This window comes from Lygodium microphyllum, chromosome 1 (genome assembly GCF_053477565.2).
Source record: "Lygodium microphyllum isolate KBCC chromosome 1, Lygodium_microphyllum_v1.1.10, whole genome shotgun sequence".
Taxonomy (NCBI): Eukaryota; Viridiplantae; Streptophyta; class Polypodiopsida; order Schizaeales; family Lygodiaceae; genus Lygodium; species Lygodium microphyllum.
Genome location: NC_141135.1, coordinates 52,623,571 through 52,647,195, shown reverse-complemented (window position 1 = coordinate 52,647,195; position 23,625 = coordinate 52,623,571). Strand labels below are relative to the sequence as shown.

Genomic DNA, 23,625 nt, shown 5'->3' with positions numbered 1-23,625 from the left:
GGTATTGCTCTCAATAAAAATACTAAAGTAGCTCATCAATCCCTTCTTTTTTGCTTAAAATTGGTGGATTATTTTTCTTATATTTATATTTATGGCATACCATGTTTTCTTGGTGATTTTATGGGCCTCACGCACGTGTTGATTTAAACAAATTTAAGTTTGAGTAAGCCTTGCATATAATTTCATGTCATTAAAGGTGGAATGAGAGAGAGGGGGAACCTATATTAGATAAAGTTGTCAAAACATGGTAGAAGAAGTTTATTAGGCTTAATTGATTATTAAATGCACATCTCATCACACCTAGGGCTCATTATATGAAATAGAAAAAAATGCATGCAAAAGAGCTTCTACACTTCGAGGGCCTTGACCTGGTGACAATGGGGGTTTGTGGAACTATAGTATAAGTTTAATATAGTGTCAAACAATCGAGCCATGTAATTAGGCCATCTAAAATTCTTTATACGAGTGTGGTTGTCCGTCTTTTGTGAGCCGATTACTTCTTATAAGTGGGTCAACTTGATAGAAATATGGAAATGCCAAACCTTGAAGTTGAGTGTTATAGGATGCATACAGCTCAATTACTAAGTAAAAGAAAGATGATGTTAGGTAGCTCATTGGAAAATAAAAGATAGAAGGGGTGACAGCATATAAGGTGTCATCCCTTTTACAGGGCGACTCATTAAAAAAAGGGCCGTAGGAAGAGCGACGCAGCGCACAATCGATTGGATACAGCGATAACAAGCATTTTGTAATACGATTGAAAACACTCTCGGCGTGCAAAACCGCCTTAAGAAGAAAAGATAAAGCGCGTGAAGGTCGCTAGGAGAATTCATGAGGCCCCTCTGACGCAGACGCCCTCGGACCTCCTTCGCTCAGAGTAGGTCCAATGGCGACGCAAGTTCTCCTTCGCTCTCAGTCTCGGGTTTGACGCCCTTATGCCTGCCAGTCCAGTTGAATCTACCACTGCCGCCGGCCGTAGCCATAGACTCGGTCAGGATCGCCACGCGAGTAAAAACAATAGTAAGATTGCAGAGCTACCTCATCGAGCTAAAAGTTCTCCAAAAGACAAACCCTATGCTGCCAACAGAAATTCAGCTTTACTCTACAGAAACCTGTTAACGGCAAGACAAATCATATGCTGCAAACACAACTTCTGGTTTATTCGACAGAAAACCTGTTAATGGCACTGCTTGGAGGTAGATTTCAAGCCATATACCATCGCTTGGAGGTAGATAGAGCCATAGATCGCAGGGGACCTTGATCATTTGTTAGCTATATGGTAGGTAGACTCAGATCATTGTCTGCAAAAGAGATGACATGGCTTTTCCATAGAGCATACCATGTGTGAACTCAGATCATCGTGCAAGAAAGATGACATGACATTTGCATAGAGCCTCAGTGTCTGGCTTCCCATGCTAGGCCAATGCAGGGTGGTAGTGCGTTCCGCGGTGGGGTCGGCAATGTGGTGCTGGCCCCTGTCTCAGAAGCGCTTTCTCGCCTCATTGTCCAGATTTTCCAAACTGCCATTGCTGCTAAGGATGTCCTGATTGAGAAGTCGAGCTTTACGGACCTCGCCAGGTATTTAGAACGAATTGTGCCTGTCTTTAGGGAGTTGCAGGACAAGAATGTACAGGAAATCACACCGATGATGGTGGCCTTGGATTCCCTGGAGAAAGCAATCCGATCAGCTGATGAACTGATTAGAGAATGCTCCACCAAGAGTCGGATCTACTTGTTATACAACTGTCGTGACATAGTTAAAAGATTGCAAGAGATTACACAGGAAATTGGTCGATGTCTTAGTCTCATTCCAATGGCCACACTGGATGTCTCACTGAGTATCCAAGAGAAGACTATCCAGTTGTGCAAGCATATGCAGACTGTTCAGTTCAAGGCAGCCATTGCTGAGGAGGAAATTATTGAGAAGATCGATGTGGGTATAAGAGACAGGCATGCAGACAGTGATCAAGTCAAAGACTTGCTTTTACAGATTGCGAAGGTAGTTGGTGTATCCAATGACCCGGCATCCTTCAGGCAGGAAATGGACAAGCTCACAGAAGAGAAAAATGACGCATTGCTTCGTAAAAGTCAGGCAGAGGCAATACAACTTGAGCAGATCATTGCTTTTCTCAGCCGGGCAGACAGTCTACATTCCGCCACTGATAAAGAAAGTGATTATCAGGAAAGGCGAATTCCTACTGCTCAACCCATACCTCCTTTGCAGTCATTCTATTGCCTCATCACACAAAAAGTGATGGAGGATCCAGTAGAGATTAATTCAGGTCATACCTTTGAGCGTACTGCGATAGAAAGATGGTTTAATGAGGGGAATAGAACTTGTCCAATCACTAAAGTGGAGCTAGCTAATTTGAGGATGGTGCCTAACATTTCTCTTCGCAATTCTATCAAGGAATGGAAGGAGCGGAATGCTTTCATCAGTATTGGTGCCATAGGATCAAAGCTCCGCTCAGACAATGAGGATGAAATTTTGAGTGCTATGCTAGAGTTGAGCAGATTATGCGTGGAAAGATCTATTCACAGGGATTGGATACGTGCAGAGGGGCTCATTCCAGTTATTACACAGCTGCTATCGTGTAATAAAAGAAACATCAGGAAGGCCACATTGCATACTCTTCGTAGTTTGGCTGTTGACAATCCTGACAATAAGGTTTGGTGATCTATGCATATCCAGATGGAGGTTTTGTACAGTTTATTGACTGAATCTTATCTGCATGCTGTACTGTGTTCCTGGAATGGACAGGCTTAAAATGGTAATCTCAGGTTTTTGCATGTGGATCAGGAAAAAATTGCTGATGCTGGTGGTATACCACATATAGTGCGATTGCTTTCTCGTGATGAAAAGGAAGGCAGGATGGCTGTTGCTTTGCTTCTGGAGCTCTCTAAGGAGGCAAAGATTTGTGAGCAAATCGGCAAAGTTCAAGGTTGTATTCTTCTGTTGGTCACCATGTCAAACAGTGGAAATCAAGTGGGAGCTGAAGATGCAAGAAACATTTTAAGCAGCCTTTCCAGTAACAACCAAAATGTGGTACAAATGGCAGAAGCAAACCATTTTAAGCCACTTGTGCAGCAACTTCTTGAAGGTGTGTTGGGTTTTCGATTGCTTTAGAAATTCATGAAACATGAAAGTGATGCTTTTCCATGACATTAGTTTAGACATGATATAGCAGAAATCACAGAGCCTGGCCATTGTATTCACTAGGAATAAAATTTCAGCTTTTGCATGAGTACCCAGAAAGAGAATTGCCAGGAAAGATATAAAAATATATAGTCGCAGCTTACCGTGTAAAACTGACAGTCACTTATAAAACAAAACACGAAGGATCCCATAGACATTGAAACAGCTGGTGGCAATGCAGCTGGATGTATGACTTGCAAATACCACAAAGCCCATTTGTTAGCATAGCTAATCATTACATATTTGACTGCACTGGTTAACACTGTGACTAACCCCGGGCCACTTTCCCTATTTTGGCCATTTATATCTAAGATCAGCATAAGCAGTTTTAGCCCCTTAGGCTGACCTGAAATACAACATTTTTAGAACTTCAGGGTGACATGTTCCACTCCCTCTGTTGTACACTTCTGTTTGCAGAACACACTTGTAATCTGATGCTTAGTCATTGTTTCTCTCCTCCCTTACCTCTTATATGTTGCTGCATATGGGATTGTGTGATTTGAGAGCAGTAGTCAGTGTCTTTCAATAAGATAAGATACCTCTGCTTTGGGAATACATGCACATTCACCAACAAGTCCTTAACGTAGGTGGAATATGTTTAGCTCAGTTCCTTTCAGATTCAGGGTTTTATAGGCCACCTTATTTCTAGACTGCTTCCACACCATTTGTGCTTGCATCACAAATTACTACTGTGGTAGTAGGTTGCTGTCAGTCCTTGAAAGCTTTCCATCTCCATCCATGCGTGTTGAAAATCTTGTTTGATGTCAATTCTAAGAGCTAGTGCCTCCCATACATAGTGCTCCACATGCCACCTACAGAACATTGTCAAGGCCAAGCACACATCCATCTCTCAAAGCGACCTTAGGCAAAGGCCAATTAGTCTCTGATTTATCTTTGGAAGTCACTTTTGGCTGGTCCAGCAGATTGAGTTGTGTTGGACATGGAGGTCCATCAATTGCGAACATTAGATGAATTAACAAGGAATTCACCCATGTGTTAGTTTGTGCACAACATTTGATTAATTCGAATTAAATGAACCGTAATGTGAAATTTGTTTAAATTGTTAAATATGGGTATGGGCCAAAGCTTTGGGTTGGGAGACTTATGGTTAATAAATTAATGGCAGAGTAATCACATTTTAATGACAACTTTTATCATTAAATTGAAAAGCCAACAAAATGCTGGAAAAGCAAGATAAACACATGCAAGGCGCAAGATTGCAGCTTTCTCCACACATTTTACTAAATGAACGGCTGAGTAATTCAATATTGACAGCAACTTTTATAATTGAGTTGAAAAGCTGACAAGATGCAAGAGAAACACATGAAAGGTGCAAGAATGCAGCTTTCTCCACACATAAAGGCTATATTTGGGTAGATTATGGGTGCCAATGACATGTCCATCTCCTCCTATCATTGGTTGTGTGTCAACCAAGTGAGAAATGAATTTGATGATTTGATTAAAAGGAACTCTATTCTAATAGCCCTAGCTCTTGGCATAGCGACCATTGCACTGATAGTGAAGGATTTGACATCTGGTGTGGAGTGAACACGTGTATGGGCTGTGGTACAAGGACAGGACAAAAGGAACTTGGGAAATGTGCATCTCCAAATGAACCTTGAAATGTGTAGTTTTACCAAGGTTTAATTATCATTTCAAAGTTTCCCCTAGTAAGCAGCTCAAATAAGTTGTAAAGCAAGAGAGGTGCTTAAGTTTGGGCCAATGAGCAGCTTAGAAGTTGATCATTGGTATTTGAGGTTGTAAAGAAATGGTATGGCAAACACAGACAACACAAAGTGTACAACACACAGCACAATTTGTAGAATGCGGAAATATAATGAATACATGGGAATGAAGATGATACAATTGGAGGGCCTTGAATCTTTGTGTCCTTAGGACCAGGGCAGTGGTGGTTGAAGGAGTGGGTGTTGGAGCGTACTTGAATGGATCCCAAAACGCAGCAGCAGTCCAAAGTTCTTTGATGAAGAAGGTGGTACCAGTCTAGTCCCCCAGGAAGGTTGAACAACACAGATCAGTCTAGAGAGAGGATGACAGCAGCTATCTGCCCAGCCCAGTGCTGCATCCCTTGTTTTGCAGCTTCCATCAGTTTAAGCCATCAGCCCTCCTCCATCACATGGCTGTCCAAGCTTCACTCGACTGCTGCCACTACTCCTTCAGCCCAAGGTGCTCTGTCTCCAGCTGCTACCACATTGTCAGGTGCCCTGTTCATCAGCTGCTGGCTTGTCTTCTGCTGTTCCAGACTACTATCTTCTCATTCAGCAAGCTGCCCTACAGTCTTGTGTCAGCCACATCAGTATTCAGGCTGCATTTTGGAGTGGTGTAGGCCACCCAACATCTGGCATCACTCTACCAATCGTCGCCCAATGGCATGTTGCTATATGTAAGCAATACATTGCTGTATTTACCAGCTCTGACATCAAAGACTGTTGCGTTTTGGTTTGCAGCTTGCTATCCTTACATTTTCAGCGTATCTCAGCTCCAACTAGTGGTTTAGACACTTGAGATCCGTCCTTGGTGGATGGCACATTTCGACTCCTTCCTTTCAACCCGGTCCCACAAGAGCCATCGAGTATTGGACAGCTTTGCCATTGAGCATTTTGTACACTTTCATTCATTATTCATTCGTTTTCATACATTTAGTTATCTTCTCTCTTGTGTTTTGTGTTTTTGCGTTAGTGTTCGAGTTTTCCGTGTTTTAGTCATGGTCATACACTTTGTGTTTTCTTTTGCAAACCCTAGCATATCTCCACAGATTTGGCAGCGGTAGAAGATTCCCAAATCAACAAGGCAGCAGCTGAGATTTGTAAATGTAGCAGTAGGATGGCTGGAGATAGGTCAGTGAGCTATCACGTGTCTTACTTATGGTTGCAAAAATGCACATACATAACCTAGAGAAGAAGGAGCTTGGGAGAGCACAACTGAAAGTGTATTGACAGGTATCAATGGAGAAGATTTAGAAGTCTCAATATACCCTAAAGTGAATAGGTATATATACAAGGCCAAGGGAAAACAAGACCTCATTGAGAGGGGGAAAAAAATGCTTAGGCAGTCCTAATTGTGTTCATGTATAGCACTACTAAAATATGGACAAATCCCCCTTGGGAGTGATGTGGTGAACAACAGTTGGCTCTCATGCATAGGGAAGTGCCAAACATAGTGGACTACAATCGATCAACAAAGAGGAGTAAAGCCCAATGAAACTAGCCTTCCTTCTTGGAGAGGGTGGTAAAATCCAATCAAGTACTTAATTACAATAATTAATAAATTTAAAAAAATGAAATGCACAGTTTCGCATAACATTCTTGGACATTGGACACCCTATTGGCTCCAAAATTGGCTCCCCTTGTGGTCTTTCTTTAACTTGTATTGCAATTGGATGGAGTGCAATTGAGATTTCTTAATCTCCTCCGCTAATCCAAAAGCCGCTTGTTGTCTCAAACAATCAGCAAGCCTTTCGGGCGGTTTGCCCCTTGATCTTCACCTTGGACATGTACAAATTGGACCTTTGATTGGCCAAATGCTACTCCAAATCAAATGGGATGGGTCGACATATGAAATTTGTGGTAGTTCCTTGAATTCTAGCTGTTGATTTTAGTGTACAATGCCCTTAACCGTTGGCACGGGTCCTAAGGTTGTTGCTAAATCCTAATTTTTGCTGAGGATTAGGGTTTACCATAGAAATTCCTTTCATGTTCACCAAATTTGATTGAGAAGTGTTGAGAATGGCTGAAATTTGCTGAGATAATTAGAGAATGGATTGGAGAAAGTGAGAGAATGTTGAGGAGAGAGAAAATTCTTAGTTTTCACATGGGAAAACCCTTGAAAATGATTGCTTCTTGCTCTAATCAATCATAAATGCAATCGCCTGCTATTTGGAGCCACAAAAATGCAGACAGCAGCCTTCAATTGTGTCTCTAGCCCCAGGGGAACACCAAATTGCTGTTGCCTACTCCCTGATGTCTCCAGGCTGTTGTCGCCTACTGCCAATGGCCTGCAGATGCTTCAAAATCTGATTAATAGTCTTCTCTTCCTCTCTCTCATAGCTAGAATGGACTGAATGAGTCTCTAGCCCCCAAATAGCCTTCTCCCCCCCACTGCATGGGCATTTTTGCCTAGTGGCAGCCTTCTAATCCCATTTTTCAGCAATTTTCAGAATTAATTAATTATGAAAATTAATTATAGTCCTTTTGACTCTACCTAAAATTAGATGTGCCCATCCACAATTTAATTGGCTAGGCCATTTTTAACCTCAAGGGTCCTCAGCCTTAATCGACCCTTGGATAGGTACAAATTAATTAATTAGTACCTAGTCCCTAGTGTTATCACTGACATCCAAAATCTAGCTTCCATAGCTTGTCACAACTTTTTCATTTGACACCCATTGCTTCCTTCGGTTCCTTAGCCTGTTACCATCAAATAATCGTCATGTGCATTGCATTTGCCTTACAAAATTGCATATTAGATTATAAAATCAATCAAATGTTACTAGCAAGAGCAAAGCATCTCAAAAATTTCATGTCCTCGCGACACTTGAAGCTTTGTGGAAAGCTTTGAACTTCTTACGTGGCAAAGTCTTTGTGAAAAGATTTACAAGGTTGTCTTTTGTTTGGCACATAGACCAAGCTAATCACCTCCATAAAGAGTCTCTCCTTGAAATAATAATAATGCACCTCAATGTGCTTAGTATATGCATGGAACATTAAATTCAATGTAAGTACCAAAGTGCTTTGATTGTCAGTGAAAATGGCGACAAATGATTATCAAATACCCAAATCAATCAAAAGGCGTCTGAGCCAAACGCACTAAATATGTCAAGTGGGAGCAAAAGTCAAGCTTTGTAGCAATAAACACTACCATGTGGCTTGCGCTTTAACTTGTAAATTGACTTAGTATCAAGCCCTTTTTTACTAGGAGGCAAATCATATAAGAAGCAAGTACCATTTTTGGCAATAGTATCATAGATTTTGCATAACAACTGTCTAATTTTTTGAATTTTGTGTCTCTTCAAAAGACACATATTCATCCTCATCACACTAACCAAAAATAGCTAATGCATAATAATATGATGCATAAGAGCCACTGTGAGAGCCTGAACAAGTATGACTAGTCAACAGTGCAACCATTTACTATTACATAATGTTTGCATCAGCCATTTTGGCATAGTCTTAAATTGTCTAATCTCTGCCTCAAGAGTTGGGAAAGAAGACACCATATTACTTTTGACAGATGTAGCAAACGAGCAAAATTCAGATGATCAAAAGGTGTATGCCAAAGTTTTGTATCTAAAATACTTGTGAATCAGTAAGTGCATATGTCATGTTTTCCATACATTTATTGTCATGAGGATGTAAATTTAATTAGCATTTGATTAAAAATCAATCAAATGTGCAAATGTGACTTGCACATGAGAGATGCAAGTCAATTATTTTGCAATGGGAGACCCAAGACCTTGAGATATCAGTTGGTGCCAAAGGTAAAAGTTGTAATAAGTTATGCTTGATAGGTACTTGCACAATGTGGGGATAAAAAGTTGTACCACTCTTATGTTTTTGTGGTAGTTATATGTAAAAGTACAAAGTACAATTGCTAAGGGTGTGTTCACACCCAAGCACGTATAAAAGGCACGGTGGTCCTTTATTCCAAACAACCTCCCACCTAAAGGCAGTATTCTTGAAGGTTGAGAAAATAATAAGCTAAGTCTAACTATATACAAAGCTGAAATACATATACTATCCAACTCCCATTATCTGTCAGCAATGAGCAAACCGCTCTAATGGAAGTCCCTTCGTGAGAAGATTTGCAGGATTATCATCTGTATGTACCTTCACAAGCTCAATGCTTTTGTTGTCAAGTACATCCCTGATAAAGTGATTTTTTACTTGTATGTGCTTCGTGTTTGAATGAAAGATGGGATTCCGTGCTAGCATAATAGCACTCTGACTATCACAATGGAGGACAGGAGTCTTAGTAATGCCAAGCCCTCCCACCAAACGTGAAAGCTATAAAGCTTTCTTGCATGCCTCAGTGGTAGCCACATACTCTACCTTTGTAGTAGACAATGCAACACACTTCTGTAGCCTAGAGATTTGGGAAATTGCTCCCCCTGTGAAGGTGAGTACATATCCTAGAAGTTTGTACATATCCTAAAGTAGACTTCTTATAGTCAACATGACCGGCATAGTCTACATCGGTAAAGCCAATGATAGATGCCTTTTGCTTTCCAAAGTAGATGCATGAATCCATTGTGCCCTTAAGATATCTCACGATACCTTTCACTGCTTCCCAATACTTTCTACCATGATGTGCCATGTATCTTCTAACCACTCCCATTGCAAATGCTATGTCAGGATGTGTAGCAACCATTGGATACATCAAGCTACCCACAACTAAAGCATATGGGATCTTGGCCATTTCAGCCTTTTCATCATCAGATGTAAGGTCTTTGATAGCATAGTTTTGTGCCATTTCTTACTGTCCTCTTTGTCCATTGCTTTCTTGAAGCATGATGGTTTACCACAATCTGTCATCATCACATGATCAACAACATAATTCGCACTAGGAACAAACCTATCTGGTTGTTTGGTATTTCTAATTGACTTATGGACCCATTGATCAATGTTTGTTGGTTGTTCAGCCTGCAAATCTGCATTAACAGCTTGCTGTTCAAAAGGTTCAGCATGCTGTCTTGCCTGTTCCGGTTGTTCCAATGGCACATTTTCTTGCTGAAACTATGGTATATCATGGGCAACTTCTTGTTGATCAATTTCAGCATCATTTCCTGCATTTATAATGTCATTTACAGCAGGTATTTGCTACTATACAATAGGCACTCTTTGTTGTCCTACAGGTATTTTTTCTTGAAACACAACCCTTCTCACTTCCTTTGTCTTTTCGGGCTGTTTATGCATGCGATTTTCACGGAAGATTACATCATTGCTACGTACAATTTTCCTTTTTTCGGAATCCCATAACTTATATTTCATTTCTCCCTCGTCACCATATCCTAGGAAAATGCATTTAGTGGACTTTGGCTCCAATTTGCTGGATTATTCTTTGCGTATGCGCACAAATGCCTTGTAGATAAACAATCTCAAGTGTGTATACTAAGGTGACTTGCCTGACCACACTTCTTGAGGGACTCTTCTCCCCCAAAGACTTGTTTGGTGATTGATTTATCAAGTGTACGACTGTCATAACAGCCTTTGCCTAAAATCCATGAGGTAATGGAGCACGAGACAACATGGTACGGATCTTCTCCTAAATAGTCTTGTTCATACGCTTTGCGACATCATTTTGGGGCGGATTATAAGGGGCAATGAGCTTTCTTTTTATCCCTTTGCTGTCACAAAAGGCTTGAAAGGCTTTGGATACATATTTCCCACCATTGTTAGAGTAAAGACACTTTAATGTCTTGCTAGTCATATTTTCAGTACGTGCCAAGAGTTTTTTAAACTTATCCAAAGCCTTGTCTTTACGACAAATTGGATAAACCCATGCTTTGCGTGTGGCATCATCAACAAAGTGATAAAATATTTCTTTATTCGTAGGCACAACCATGGTATCTCACATACATCTGAATGTACCAACTCTAAGGGTGAAGATTTTAATGAAAGAGACTTTTTATGTGATGTTTGAGCATGCTTGCTAAAAATACAATGAGTATAATGTTCAAAATCAGCATATCTCAAACATGGCAAATAACCCAAATGAGAAAACACTTTCATTCTAGTTTGACTCATGTGCCCCAACCAGCTATGCCGTAAATAGATACTTGGCTACTCGTTTATGGCAACAATATGGCCATACACACTAGATACATGCAATGGATACAGAGTATCACTTTTAGAGCCTTTAGCAACAATTCTAGAGTCCTTACATATCTTCCATTTGCCATCCCCAAAAGTGGTATGGTAGCCTTCATCATCTAGCTGCCTTGTGCTTATCAAGCTCTTCTTGAGCTGGGGTACATGCCTCACATTATGCAAAGTGAACACTAAACCATGTTGAAATGCCAACTGCACACTGTCAATTTGTGCAATGTTACATGTATAATTGTCCTCTAAGTGGACAACACCATGTCTACCACCACTGTAGTCAGAGAGCCACTTATGGTGTGGTGTTACATGGAATGAAGCACTTGAATCAAGAATCCAGGTATGCATATCATCATCAGAATCTTCAATCAATGACTGTGCACTAAAAGAATAAGCAAAGAGTACATTACTACCAATGTCACTCTCATGACTGACTACATTGACTTCCTCTATCTTCACACAGCTCTTCTTTGCATGTTGGTTGTTCTTTTTGTAATCTTTGTTATCATCAGTGTTTTTATCTTTGCCCTTTTTTTTCTTCCACTTAAAACAATCGTGCTTGAAGTGTCATTTCTTGCCACAATGATGGCACTCCACATTTTTATGACGAGACTTGCTGCATGCTTTGTTGTCAGAGTTGCCTTGCTGTCACAAAAGGCTTGAAAGGCTTTGGACACATATTTCCCACCATTGTTAGAGCAAAGACACTTTAATGTCTTGCTAGTCATATTTTCAGTACGTGCCAAGAGTTTTTTAAACTTATCCAAAGCCTCGTCTTTACGACAGATTGGATAAACCCATGCTTTGCGTGTGGCATCATCAACAAAGTGATAAAATATTTCTTTATTCGTAGGCACAACCATGGTATCTCACATACATCTGAATGTACCAACTCTAAGGGTGAAGATTTTAATGAAAGAGACTTTTTATGTGATGTTTGAGCATGCTTGCTAAAAATACAATGAGCATAATGTTTAAAATCAGCATATCTCAAACATGGCAAATAACCCAAATGAGAAAACACTTTCATTCTAGTTTGACTCATGTGCCCCAACCAGCTATGCCGTAAATAGATACTTGGCTACTCGTTTATGGCAACAATATGGCCATACACACTAGATACATGCAATGGATACAGAGTATCACTTTTAGAGTCTTTAGCAACAATTCTAGAGTCCTTACATATCTTCCATTTGCCATCCCGAAAAGTGGTATGGTAGCCTTCATCATCTAGCTGCCTTGTGCTTATCAAGCTCTTCTTGAGCTGGGATACATGCCTCAAATTATGCAAAGTGAACACTAAACCATGTTGAAATGCCAACTGCACACTGCCAATTTGTGCAATGTTACATGCATAATTGTCCTCTAAGTGGACAACACCATGTGTACCACCACTGTAGTCAGAGAGCCACTTATGGTGTGGTGTTACATGGAATGAGGCACTTGAATCAAGAATCCAGGTGTGCATATCATCATCAGAATCTTCAATCAATGACTGTGTTTTAAAAGAATAAGCAAAGAGTACATTACTACCAATGTCACTCTCATGACTGACTACATTGACTTCCTCTATCTTCACACAGTTCTTCTCTACATGTTGGTTGTTTTTTTTGTAATCTTTGTTATCATCAGTGTTTTTATCTTTGCCCTTTTTTTTTTCCACTTAAAACAATCGTGCTTGAAGTGTCCTTTCTTGCCACAATGATGGCACTCCACATTTTTACCACGAGACTTGTTGCGTGCTTTGTTGTCAGAGTTGCCTTGCGCCCTTCTGTTGGGATCTGCCTCTAGTATGTAGTGCATCGGAAGACTTGTTTGCTAAAATATTTTGCCTATTGAGCTCTTGCATGAGTAAAGAGCTCTCCACATTTGAATATAGCAGCATAGCATTAGAATTACCCATTGTTGTCTTAGAAGTGTCCCAACTTTCAGGCAAAGTGCATTGCAAAAAGGTTGCCTTGAACTCTCATCAATGTGAAATTCCAAAGTAATCAGTTGACTGATAATAGAGTTAAACTCATTCAAATGTATAGACATGGCAGTACGTTCCTTCGTACGAAGGTCCATTAAAATTTTCGACCAATAAACCTTACTGGCTACATTTTTCTGAGCATATAACTCCTCAAGTCGTTGCTACATATCATAAGCAGATTCCAATTTCTTTATGTCGAAGAGCAAAGTGTTTGACATTGAAAGCTCTAAGGAGGAGCATGCAAGCTCATCCAACTCATCCCACTTGTCTGCATCCATGGTTGTTGGTTTTACCCCTTTTGTCTTTATAGGCTTCACTTGTTTCTTCTGCACCTAGACATTATAGCACTGCATTTGCCATATAGCAAAGTTGTGTGTAGTCTCTAGCGTCTTAATGTGTAAAAGATTGCTGCTTTCACTGCTGCCAGCCATGATTTATAGCTTAAAAGTGACTCAAAAGTCAACAAATGTGAGCCCAATTGTCACACAAATGACCAAGGTATGAAGCAAGTACCAACCAACAATGAAAATTCAAGTAATTGCAAAACTTTCAGATCTGCAAATCAATTTTCAGAGGTATGAATTGTATGCTATAGCACACCATAAGTAGTTACAGCCGTATCAGAGGCTAACACATCAATTGCACGAGTAAGCCCCAAATTTCAGCAGCAATTTCTACTCCAAATGCATCCACGGGCATGAATTTGACTCCCATGGTCAAAAGCCCCAAAATTTCTTCTTAGAATTTGCCAATTCTATGGGCAGTGCCTAATGTTTTAGTCTTTAGTTCTTTTTTAGTTCTTAGTATGAACTCAACTAAAGTTATAAGTTGTGTCACCACTCTTAGAGTTAGAGTCAGTTAACTCTAGTTGAGTTAGAGCTAGGTCTATCTTAGATCTATCTTGCACCTTTCATTCTCATTCTTTTTAGTTCAGCAAGTACACTCTACTCTTTTGCTTCAGCACATTCTGATTGTCTCTCTTTTCTCTTCTGGATTAATAGCTGTCATTTTCCAACATTTGGTATCAGATCTAGTTCTATGCACGGACTCTATTCAGCCAGCGTTAGCCGGTGATGCCTTGCCTAAGGTCCTGTTGTTGTTAGCCAGCTCTCAGCCCGAGGAAGAGAAGGACGAGTTGCTGCTGTTTTCAGCCTGCGTGCAGCCCTATGTGCAGTCCCATATGCAACCCGCATGCAGCTCGAGGAGCTGCCGCTGTTTTCATGCCTGCGATTTTCTATAAACCCTAAGAAGTGCAAAACCCCGATTTTCAGATTTGGGGTTTTTTTTGAAAATTCCGCAATTTCCTATGCATTTTGGCCATCTCTTTTTAAATCTCAACTTGTGTCGGCCAAAATTTGGGGCTTTTGTCAAATTTCACTCCCTGAGTTTAAATTGACAACCAATTCAAAGAAAATTCACAATTTCTTTGACATTCCCACAAAAAATTTTGGGGCTTTTACCCAATTTGTAGTCTCATGTGCAAATGTTCATTGGAAACGTCAACATTGCACAATTTCATCAGTATTTGTGTAAGAAATTTAGGGCTTTTTGTCCTAGAGGTTCCAATATACATCATGAGGCAGACTCCAACTGCTGTTCATTGTCGGCACACACCCACAAGTGGCATTACTGCAGAAATTCAAGCTGTAAGGTATAAATTTCTTCAATTTCTTCGAAATTTTAGGAAGAAATTTGGGGCTTTTTCTTGACACACATTCCAAGGTAGCAAACAAGCAGTATGATAGTATCTAAATGCTGTTACAGTCAGATTGAGTAGAAAATTTTGGGAAAATTCAATAAATTTTGGTAAGAATTGGCATTAAGTTGTAATTTGTACTTTTGAGGATACGCATTACGAGGCAGGTGTGGTACAATAGTGCATTGCTGCTATTTCTTGGTTGGTACTTGTTGCATAATCTTAAGGGGATTTTTGGTACTCTGATGAGTAGAATCTATACTTCAAAAGAAAAGTATTTGGCTGCAGATTTTTGTCCATTACTGACAGCATGGCACATTAAGGGACTAATGATTAGACTAACATCCTTGGTGTCATCACTCTGGAGGACATACTTGATGGATCAAACTACTTGTTGTGGATTTTTATGGTCCGCATCCTTCTTGTAGCGAAGGACTTGTGGGACTATGTTATAGGTGATTTGTAACGACCAGGAGGTCTTGCACCTCAAATACCTCAGTATAACACTAGAGGATAGCCTGCTGGTGTTGCTATCCCTCCTCCCCCTTCTACCAAGGATTAGAGGAGATGGGACTCAAAATATGCACATGCACTTTCTTTGATTGCCTTGTTAGTAAATAGATTGATCATTTTACACATTTGGTCTTGTAAGATCTCAAAATCAGCATGGGATGTTCTTGAGTGTATGTTTGCAGCACATAATGAGACTGAAGTATCTTATCTTTGTAGAGAGTTGGCCAATGTGAATATGGACGAGGATGATAGCATGACAGATCGCCTTACTCACATATAGGATTTGCATGGGTAGTTGCTCAATGTGGATGAAATCATTCAGGATGCTGAATTGGTAAACATCACACCATTTAGGATGCTGAATTGGTAAACATCACACTGAACTCTCTTCCAGAGTCATATCTTGGTTTCCACATCTCTTTGATGTCTTTGAGAGGGGGCTAACAGCCCCTTACATTTGTGGAGTTGCAAGGACTCTTGTTGCGATAGGAATAGACTCAGAAGAATGTTGCATTGTGTTTAGGAGATGTGGCTATGCTTTCCAAGTTCAAAGGCAAAGGTGTGGAGGAGGACTATGCATTTTTGGCTTGCCATTACGATTCTTCAATGGCTGATTCAGTATTTAATGCTGCTGAAACGCAACAAACATGGTATTTTGACAGTGGAGCTTCAAAGCACATTACTTCTAGGAAGTGTTTATTTTTCTCTTTGCATTCAGCCCCTATTGGGAAGCATATTACATGTGTGAACAACAACAGTTATGATGTTTGTGGCATTGGGGCATTCACTATTATTGTTGCAGATGATTCTGAGTTCATGCTTCTAGATGTCTTGTTTGTGCCTGGCATCACAAAGAACTTGGTCCCATCTCTGCTTTTAACAAGCATGGCTTTTAAGTCATCTTTGAGGATGACAAATGCATTGTCAGAGACAGGGAGATGGATTATGCACTCAGGCTGTTTGGGACCTTGTACAAGGGTTTGTTATACATAGTCTCATGATACTCCGGTAGTCACTACTCTATCGCCCGCTATGTAGAATGCGGAGCTATGGCATGCCCGCTATGGACATATGAGTTTTGGAGTTTGATGACCCTTTAGAGGTGTCATATGGTAGATGCATTGCGGCTAGTGGAGACTCTACCTCCTCATACATGTGAGGGATGTATTTTGGGCAAGACGCATTGATTTGTCTTCAAAAAGGGTTGTGCAGTGCATGTTGTCTGAAAATTGCAGCTTGTTCACTTTTGTTTCCTTCCAAGATGGATCGTGTAGCATCTCGTTTGATGCTATCATGGTGGTGACTCCTATCTTGTTCTTCTAGTTGGGATGCTTCCTCACATCATGGTTCTTGGGACCACACGAAGATCAACATTCGGCTCCTCTTTCTTCTTTAGCATCGATATCCAAGGTAGAGAGGGGGTTGCTACCCTTCTTGATATTCTATAGGTTTCGACACTTATCTATAGTTACTTAATTGATCGCAAACCATCTCTTAAACATCTTTTAACAAAAAAAAAAATCCACCACAAAAAAAGAAAGTCTATTGTGGTTGCATTTATATTTTGGGACTTGGTAGGCCACTGGGCAATTGAGAGTACCCTTTGTGTGATGCCGTCTTTTCCGGGGTGACTACTTGGACTCCCTTGGTAAGATAACCATTGCCTTTGTAGTCTTGGTAGGCCATTGGGCAGCCAACGTACACTCTTTATCCAATGCTATGGTTGCTTTGGGATGGGACGCCTTGGACTTCCTTTCCAGTCTTGTTTTGGGCCTGAGAGGGGGATGTTGAGCTAAGAAATGCATAACATATTGATTAGTCTTTTAAATAACACGAAAATATGCTTATTTAATGAAAAATGCAAAAACAGTTTGCGGTTTGAGAGAGTTTTAGTGAAACTCTAATTTGGGAGGGTCCATCCACATCTCTAAATAGATAGATTGCTCCCATTCAGTTCTCATCCCTTCAGTGTAGGTTTCTTACCCTTGCATGCAGATTTCGGCCATTAGTCTCCTACCACATGGCAGTCTAGCCTTTGCGACTGCTACCATCACTTTGTCTCTCCCTCTAGCTGGGTGGCGACTTCCTCCATGCTATCGCCTGTTGCTTGCTGACCATTCACTATTGTGTTTGGACCTCCATTGCCATCGCCAACTGTCCCATACTCTGTTGCTACTTGCATTTGCACTCAGCTGCCTGGGTGATAGGTGCACATCATGAGTTGTAGCTGCTCCATTGCTGTATTTGCAACTTCTGGTTGCCGCTTTTCATCATCACCCCTCTACTGCTTGTGTTTGCAGCTTCTGGTTGTTGCTTGCCTTCTATCTTCTTTGCTGTCACCAGGTTCTCTAGCTTCATTGGGATTTGTGTTTGACATTTTTCTTCACTCTGACATTCTAACTGATGGTCACATTTCTTGGGATCCATCTCAAGTGGATGTCACTCTCCAACACTACTACTTTGCCCTTGGGCCATAGTTACCTGGAACGGGAAACGGGGAACGGGAACGGGACCCCCTGGAACGGGGGGAACGTCCAAGGTTGGGGAACGGAAACGGGGGGAACGACACATGTCTTAAGTGCCCCAAATATGCCCTGCATGACCCAAATTGCCCCAAAGAATGTCCCTCTAATTGCCCCAATACCCGTCAATGCATGAAATTGACCCAAATGTCCCAAAATTGACTCGATTACCCCTATAGCTCCAAATTGCCTTGAATTGCCCTAATTATCCCAGTTTCCCTTGAAATTAGACAATATAAATGGATGAATACCTTGGAATTGAGGATCAGCTGAAATTTGATTCTGATTTGCAAGAGTTGATAATGCATTAAATTTGAACTTTGCATGGACTCCTAATTAGCTTGTGGGTTGTCTTGACACTTTGAATCTTCAACCCGAGAGAGAGAGAGAGAGAGAGAGAGAGAGAGAGAGAGAGAGAGAGAGAGAGAGAGAGAGAGATTAGTGTGTGCACATTAGGTAATGGAGATGGGTGAATATATGGTAGAAGGACTATGACCCAAGCAAAAAGAAAAAAAGAAAAAAAAGAAAAAACGTCAATTTTCAGTAAACAGGCCTGGAACGGCCATTCCAAACAGGGAACGGCAAGGAACGACAGGGAACGTTCCTTGGCCATTTCACCTCCTTGGAGGGTTTGGAACGCGTTAGGCCGTTCCTACAGGCCGGAACGGCCGTTCCCTATTTCTATGCCTTGGGCACTTTGTTCACTCTTCATTCGTTTTTACAATTTTCATTCACTTCAAAGTCGTGTTCTCTCTCTCTCCTTCTGCTTGTGTTTGTTTCCGTGTTTGAGTTTTGCATGTTTGTGTTTGCATCGTTGTGTTTTTGTCATGGTTGTACACTTTGTGTCTCCTCAGTGCAAACCCTAGTAGCTACTCCACAGTTTTCTTCACAAAGTCCACAAGACAAAATGGCACCACATGAATGCAAAGGCTCAATGGCAAAATCTCCTTTGACCAACCTAAACATTTGATACTAGATTAGAAGAGCACAACACACAATAGAATAACGAAAGACACAAGATCGATGAAAGAGACAATGCACAAGATGTAACCGGGAATAGGAATCCACTATGACAAGAGTACAATGGTTGAGCGCCAATTTACAAACTCCACCATTTCCCTCTCTCCGTAGCAAGAATTTGCTAGTATAAGTGTGATCATGGACTATGGCCACACTCCCTCCTTTTATAGACAAAAATAAAGGAGTTTTCTACCATAAAATAGACTGGCCAATTATAAAAATAAAGAATAAAGAGAGTGCACATAAATTAGGCTTTGGGCACTTGTAAAGCTATCACCTATGACATGACCATTTCTTACCAAACACCTTGAGTATGATGTCGCTTGATTGAAACAACCCTCAAATAGTTGTTGTCTACTGTCATAGTCTCTTCTAGGCATGTCATCAATACTTGGAGGGTCTCCTCCTAGCTAGATATTGCTTGTCAACTGTTGCAATAGCAATGATAGCCCTCTCTCTCTCTCTCTCTGTGTCTCTGTGTCTCTCTCATAGCTTGCACAAGGCAGGAATGACCCTCTCTCTCTTCCCTAGCCTCAAAAACGTTTTTTTCACTTACATGGGCAAGTTTTGCCAAGTGGAAACCTTCTAATCTCATTTTCTAGCATTGTTTGGCTTATTATGTTAATTTTTAGAATATCAATTTTGAAAATTTAATAATTATTTTTTGCACCCAAAAAGACAATTCCACTAGCCAATAATTAAATTGGTTAGGTCAATTTGTCTCCCAAGTATCCTTGAGCAGTTATTAGCCCTTAGATTGGCATTAATTAATTAATTAATGCCTAGTCTGTAATGTATGACATTATTGGCTAAGAAATTGGTCCAGGCCAAAATTTGACACTGAGTGCCACCTAGCATTTGTCAAGCATAACTTATTACAAATTTTGCCTTTGGCACCAACTGATATTTTGGGGTCTTGGGTCCCAGATTGTGAAATAACTAACCCACACCTGACATTTGCAAGTCAGATTTGCACATTTGATTATTTTTTAATCAAGTCCTAAGCAAAGCATTAAAATTTCACGTCCTTGTGACACTCCCTCTCATTTCTTAAATACATAGCCTCTCATTTGGTGAATGATTATTATCATGCATCAATTAATTAATTCTCGCATTATTTTTTGCTCTATCAATTAATTGTGCAATTACTTCACACTTGGGCCAATAGGGTTATTAGAGGCACTTACCTCCATGATCATTGCTTGTGAGTGTTGCAAAATTGAAGGTTTTCGTCCAATCCATTCAATCGGGTCTAGATTTCATAAACGAATCAGACATTCAACCTCAATGGCAACATTTGGCACCTTTGGTGACAAATTTGCGAGTAAATTTGGGTCTTTTGACAAATTTGGTCAAATCCATTCGAATTGAGGCCAAACTTAGGAGTGAAATTGAGCATAGCCTGGGTATAAATTTCACAAAATTGTTTATATATCCCTGCAACTTCTTGATAAAATCTGGGCTATGCTGTATAGATGCTTTTTTAGATGAGTCTTGGGTGGAAGCAATGAAGGCAGAACTTGATTCCATCCATCATAATGATGCTTGGGAGCTATATGACTTGCCTTCTGTAAGCGCGCAATAGCTACCAAATGGGTTTTTAAAATTAAAAGAAAATCAGATGGTTCTTTTGACAAGTACAAAGCTCGCCCAGTTGCTAAGGACTATACCTAGTACTAAGGAGTCAGCTTTGAGGAGACATTTGCCCCTACCTTTTCATCACTACCATCAGGAGTAATACTACCCTTGCTACCCACTTTCATTGGGAGATGCATTACCTGGACATCAAGATGATAGTTCTCCATGGGTATCTCATTGAAGAGGTATATGTTTCACAGCCTCAGGATTTGAGGTCAAAGGCTCTGAGCACAAAGTTTGAGTAAACAGCCCAAACAACGTAGTACACTCAACAATTATAATTCATTTATTTTCAATATTAAATATTTCAAGAAATGGCATTGAGGTATGGAGAGGGAGATCAGCTTGAGTATGGTTTTCTTTATTTTCTCCCAATTTTATCAAGAGGGATGGTCATCAATCCCCTTTTTCTCTTTTTTTTTTGCAAATGGAGAAAGGTGAAGCACTAGAAATGTGGGATCAAAAAGAAAAGATTCCAAAGAGTTTCTCTAGACTGGTATCATTTTCTCTAATGGTTGGTGTAAACTCATATTACGATAGATACAAGCCACAACACAAGATGCCTATGCATCAACCATTAATAGATCACCTGCAACAAAGTAAAACCTCCAGTTGTTGAATGTTTCACAAAGCTGCAGACTGCATAAAATTAACAATAGCACACTAGCCTAACCGCAACAGCTGACAATCAATGGAGCTGACCAACCACAGCCCCTGCATTGATTAATGCAATATTAAGATGCTATTGTTAATTTTATGGATATTTAACAATCAGCTCCAGAAATTGTGGATATTAATGTAATATTAAGATGCTATTAAAACTTGCTCTTGATTGACAAATTAGTGAAAACTGTTTAATACTCCAATTTGCCAGAAGCCATCGGTGGCTTTGTGCCACAAAGGTCAGGCATCTGAGTACACACTGACTTGCTCGTGAATTTCAGGATCAGAGATGACCAAGATACTTATGGCGAGTGCATTGGCACGGATGGGTCTAACAGAACAAAGTAAAGCTACCATAGCTATGGAAGGAGCCATACCACCTCTGGTGAAGATGATCTCATCAAGCAAGCTTGAGGCAAAAACTGCAGCACTAGGAGCATTACAGAATCTTTCAACGCACCCTGATAATCGGAGACCAATGATTAGTGCAGGAGTGATACCTGCATTGTTACAACTATTGTTCTCTGTAACATCTGTATTGATGAACTTGAAAGAGCAAGCAGCAGCAACATTGGCGAATCTGGCACTTGCAGCCCCTCCAGGAGCTGTAACTGAAACTTGTATGCTCAATTCAGAGGAAACCATTTGTCATCTCCTTTCATTACTTAATTTGGTAGGTCACAATATCCAAGGGCACCTACTTCGAGCTCTTTATGGGATGTCATCTTCCCCTACAGCGACATTGGTAAGGGCTAAGATGAGGGAAGGAGGTGCGGTTCAGCTGCTATTGCCTTTTTGTGAAGGATATGATTTGGATGTTCGAGCAAATGCAGTAAAGCTATTATTTAGATTGTCTGAAGATGGTGCAGGCCAAGAGCTAGCAGAACACTTTGGACAAACTTACATTCATGCCCTGGTAAGACTTTTGTCATCCGAGAGAGATGATGAAAAGTCTGCTGCTGCAGGCATTATTGGCAATCTTCCGGAGAATGATACAAATATAACAGGAATGCTGTGTGCGGCAAATGCCTTACCTGCTCTTGTTGAGATACTCCAGATTGGGTGCTCGAACTCAAGAAACTCCAGGGATCATTTAGTGGAAAATGCAACACGTGCATTGATTAGGTTTAGCTTGCCTTCAGATATAAGGATGCAGCATTTAACAGCTGATCAGAATGTTATACCACTCTTAGTGCAAGTCCTGAATGTTGGGTCACAGCTTGCTAAAAGACAAGCTGCTACTATACTAGGGAATTTTTCTGAAAACTCCATAAAATTAAGTGCACCAGTGGATAATGGAGGAGGCTGCTGGTGCTTCTGGTCTATGAATGAGCTAGGTTGCAGAGTACACAATGGAAGCTGCTCTGTTACAAGTTCCTTCTGCTTGATTGAGGCAAAGGCTGTGGCTCCACTGGTGCAGATTTTGGATGAAAAAGACGATGAAGCTCATGAAGCTGCCATTTTTGCACTTTCAACTCTTATGAAGGATGAACTTTGGGAGAATGGAATTCACGTGATTGCAGAAGCTCAAGGATTGACACCAATAATCAGACTACTCACAGTTGGAAGTGCCGTGGTCAAAGAGAGATCAGTATGGATGGTGGAGAGGTTTTTCCGTGTTGAGAAGTATAGAGTAGCAGCTGGAAGTCAAGCACAAATGCCACTGATTGACCTAACTCAGAATGGGACCCCTGAAACAAGGTCATTGGCAGCAAAAGGCTTGGCTCATCTGAAAATACTTCACCCTCAATCTACGTACTTCTGATGAGTCGTTACCAAATTTAGGTCAATGGCATTCAAGCTACAAGAATGCTTTATGTATATGTACTTTGTTTCCTTGCTAGCCCGGCTTTTGTAAATGTTGTTACCATCTATATCTATATTAAAAATGAGAATCTTCTTAAACTCACATCTTTTGTTTTATAAGATATTTGATTTTGAACCACAGTAAATTGACATCATACAATTAAGCTATGAGATTTCTGTAGTATAAATCAGATAGCCATGCATTAATGAAGCAGGATGTGCTAAGTTATCTTTTAGTGTATCCTTTACACATGGACAATGTGTCATGTTCTAAGAAAACTTAATTCAGCACCCTTTCCAAGCTCTTTCTTGCTGATCGCCTGCCTGACTTCATCTTCAGTTTAGGTTTGCATGCAAGCACCACCAGCTCTTTCACACGAGATTGTCAACCATATATCCAGTCCACTTGCGTTTGTGACCTTGCCTGTTACGACAATGCTTTAATGGTTGTTCTTGAAGTTTTATAAGAGAAATACTGGTAGTTCATTATCTTGCAGTGTACCATGCTGCTTACGTGGTGATTAGTGGCCTGCTGGATGTGGTGAGGCATTGGTTAGAACTTAATGCAAACCTTCAATCTAGACTGAAAACAGAGGAATTGTGAGTATTGCCTTCACAGGTTTCAATGTAGTGTCTTTGATCATTTCTCAAGGCTCAGATCTCAGAATGCACTTCCGTTTTAATACTAGTTCATGAACTTAAGCATCAAGATACTATAAGGATGCTTCTGATTTTTTTCGGTTTTGTATTGCTAGATGTTGAAA

The 23,625-nt window shown here is 40.4% G+C and overlaps 1 protein-coding gene across 1 annotated transcript; it reads left to right on the top strand.

The window, feature by feature from the left end:
* Positions 1 to 706: 706 nt before the first annotated feature.
* LOC148041113 (U-box domain-containing protein 43-like) lies at positions 707 to 22,985 on the top strand. Its single transcript, XM_087676885.1, has 3 exons — positions 707 to 2,668; positions 2,801 to 3,101; positions 21,337 to 22,985. The coding sequence occupies exons 1-3, from the start codon at positions 1,424 to 1,426 to the stop codon at positions 22,818 to 22,820; spliced, it is 3,030 nt and encodes a 1,009-aa protein (XP_087533011.1). The 5' UTR covers positions 707 to 1,423; the 3' UTR covers positions 22,821 to 22,985.
* The last annotated feature ends 640 nt before the right edge of the window (positions 22,986 to 23,625 follow it).

Bases quoted from the DNA above. Each gene is read 5' to 3' on its own strand.
- LOC148041113 (XM_087676885.1), top strand. From the start codon at position 1,424: ATGCAGGGTGGTAGTGCGTTCCGCGGTGGGGTCGGCAATGTGGTGCTG. The intron at 2,669-2,800 runs GTTTGGTGATCT...CATGTGGATCAG, and splicing joins TTGACAATCCTGACAATAAG to GAAAAAATTGCTGATGCTGG. The intron at 3,102-21,336 runs GTGTGTTGGGTT...CGTGAATTTCAG, and splicing joins TGTGCAGCAACTTCTTGAAG to GATCAGAGATGACCAAGATA.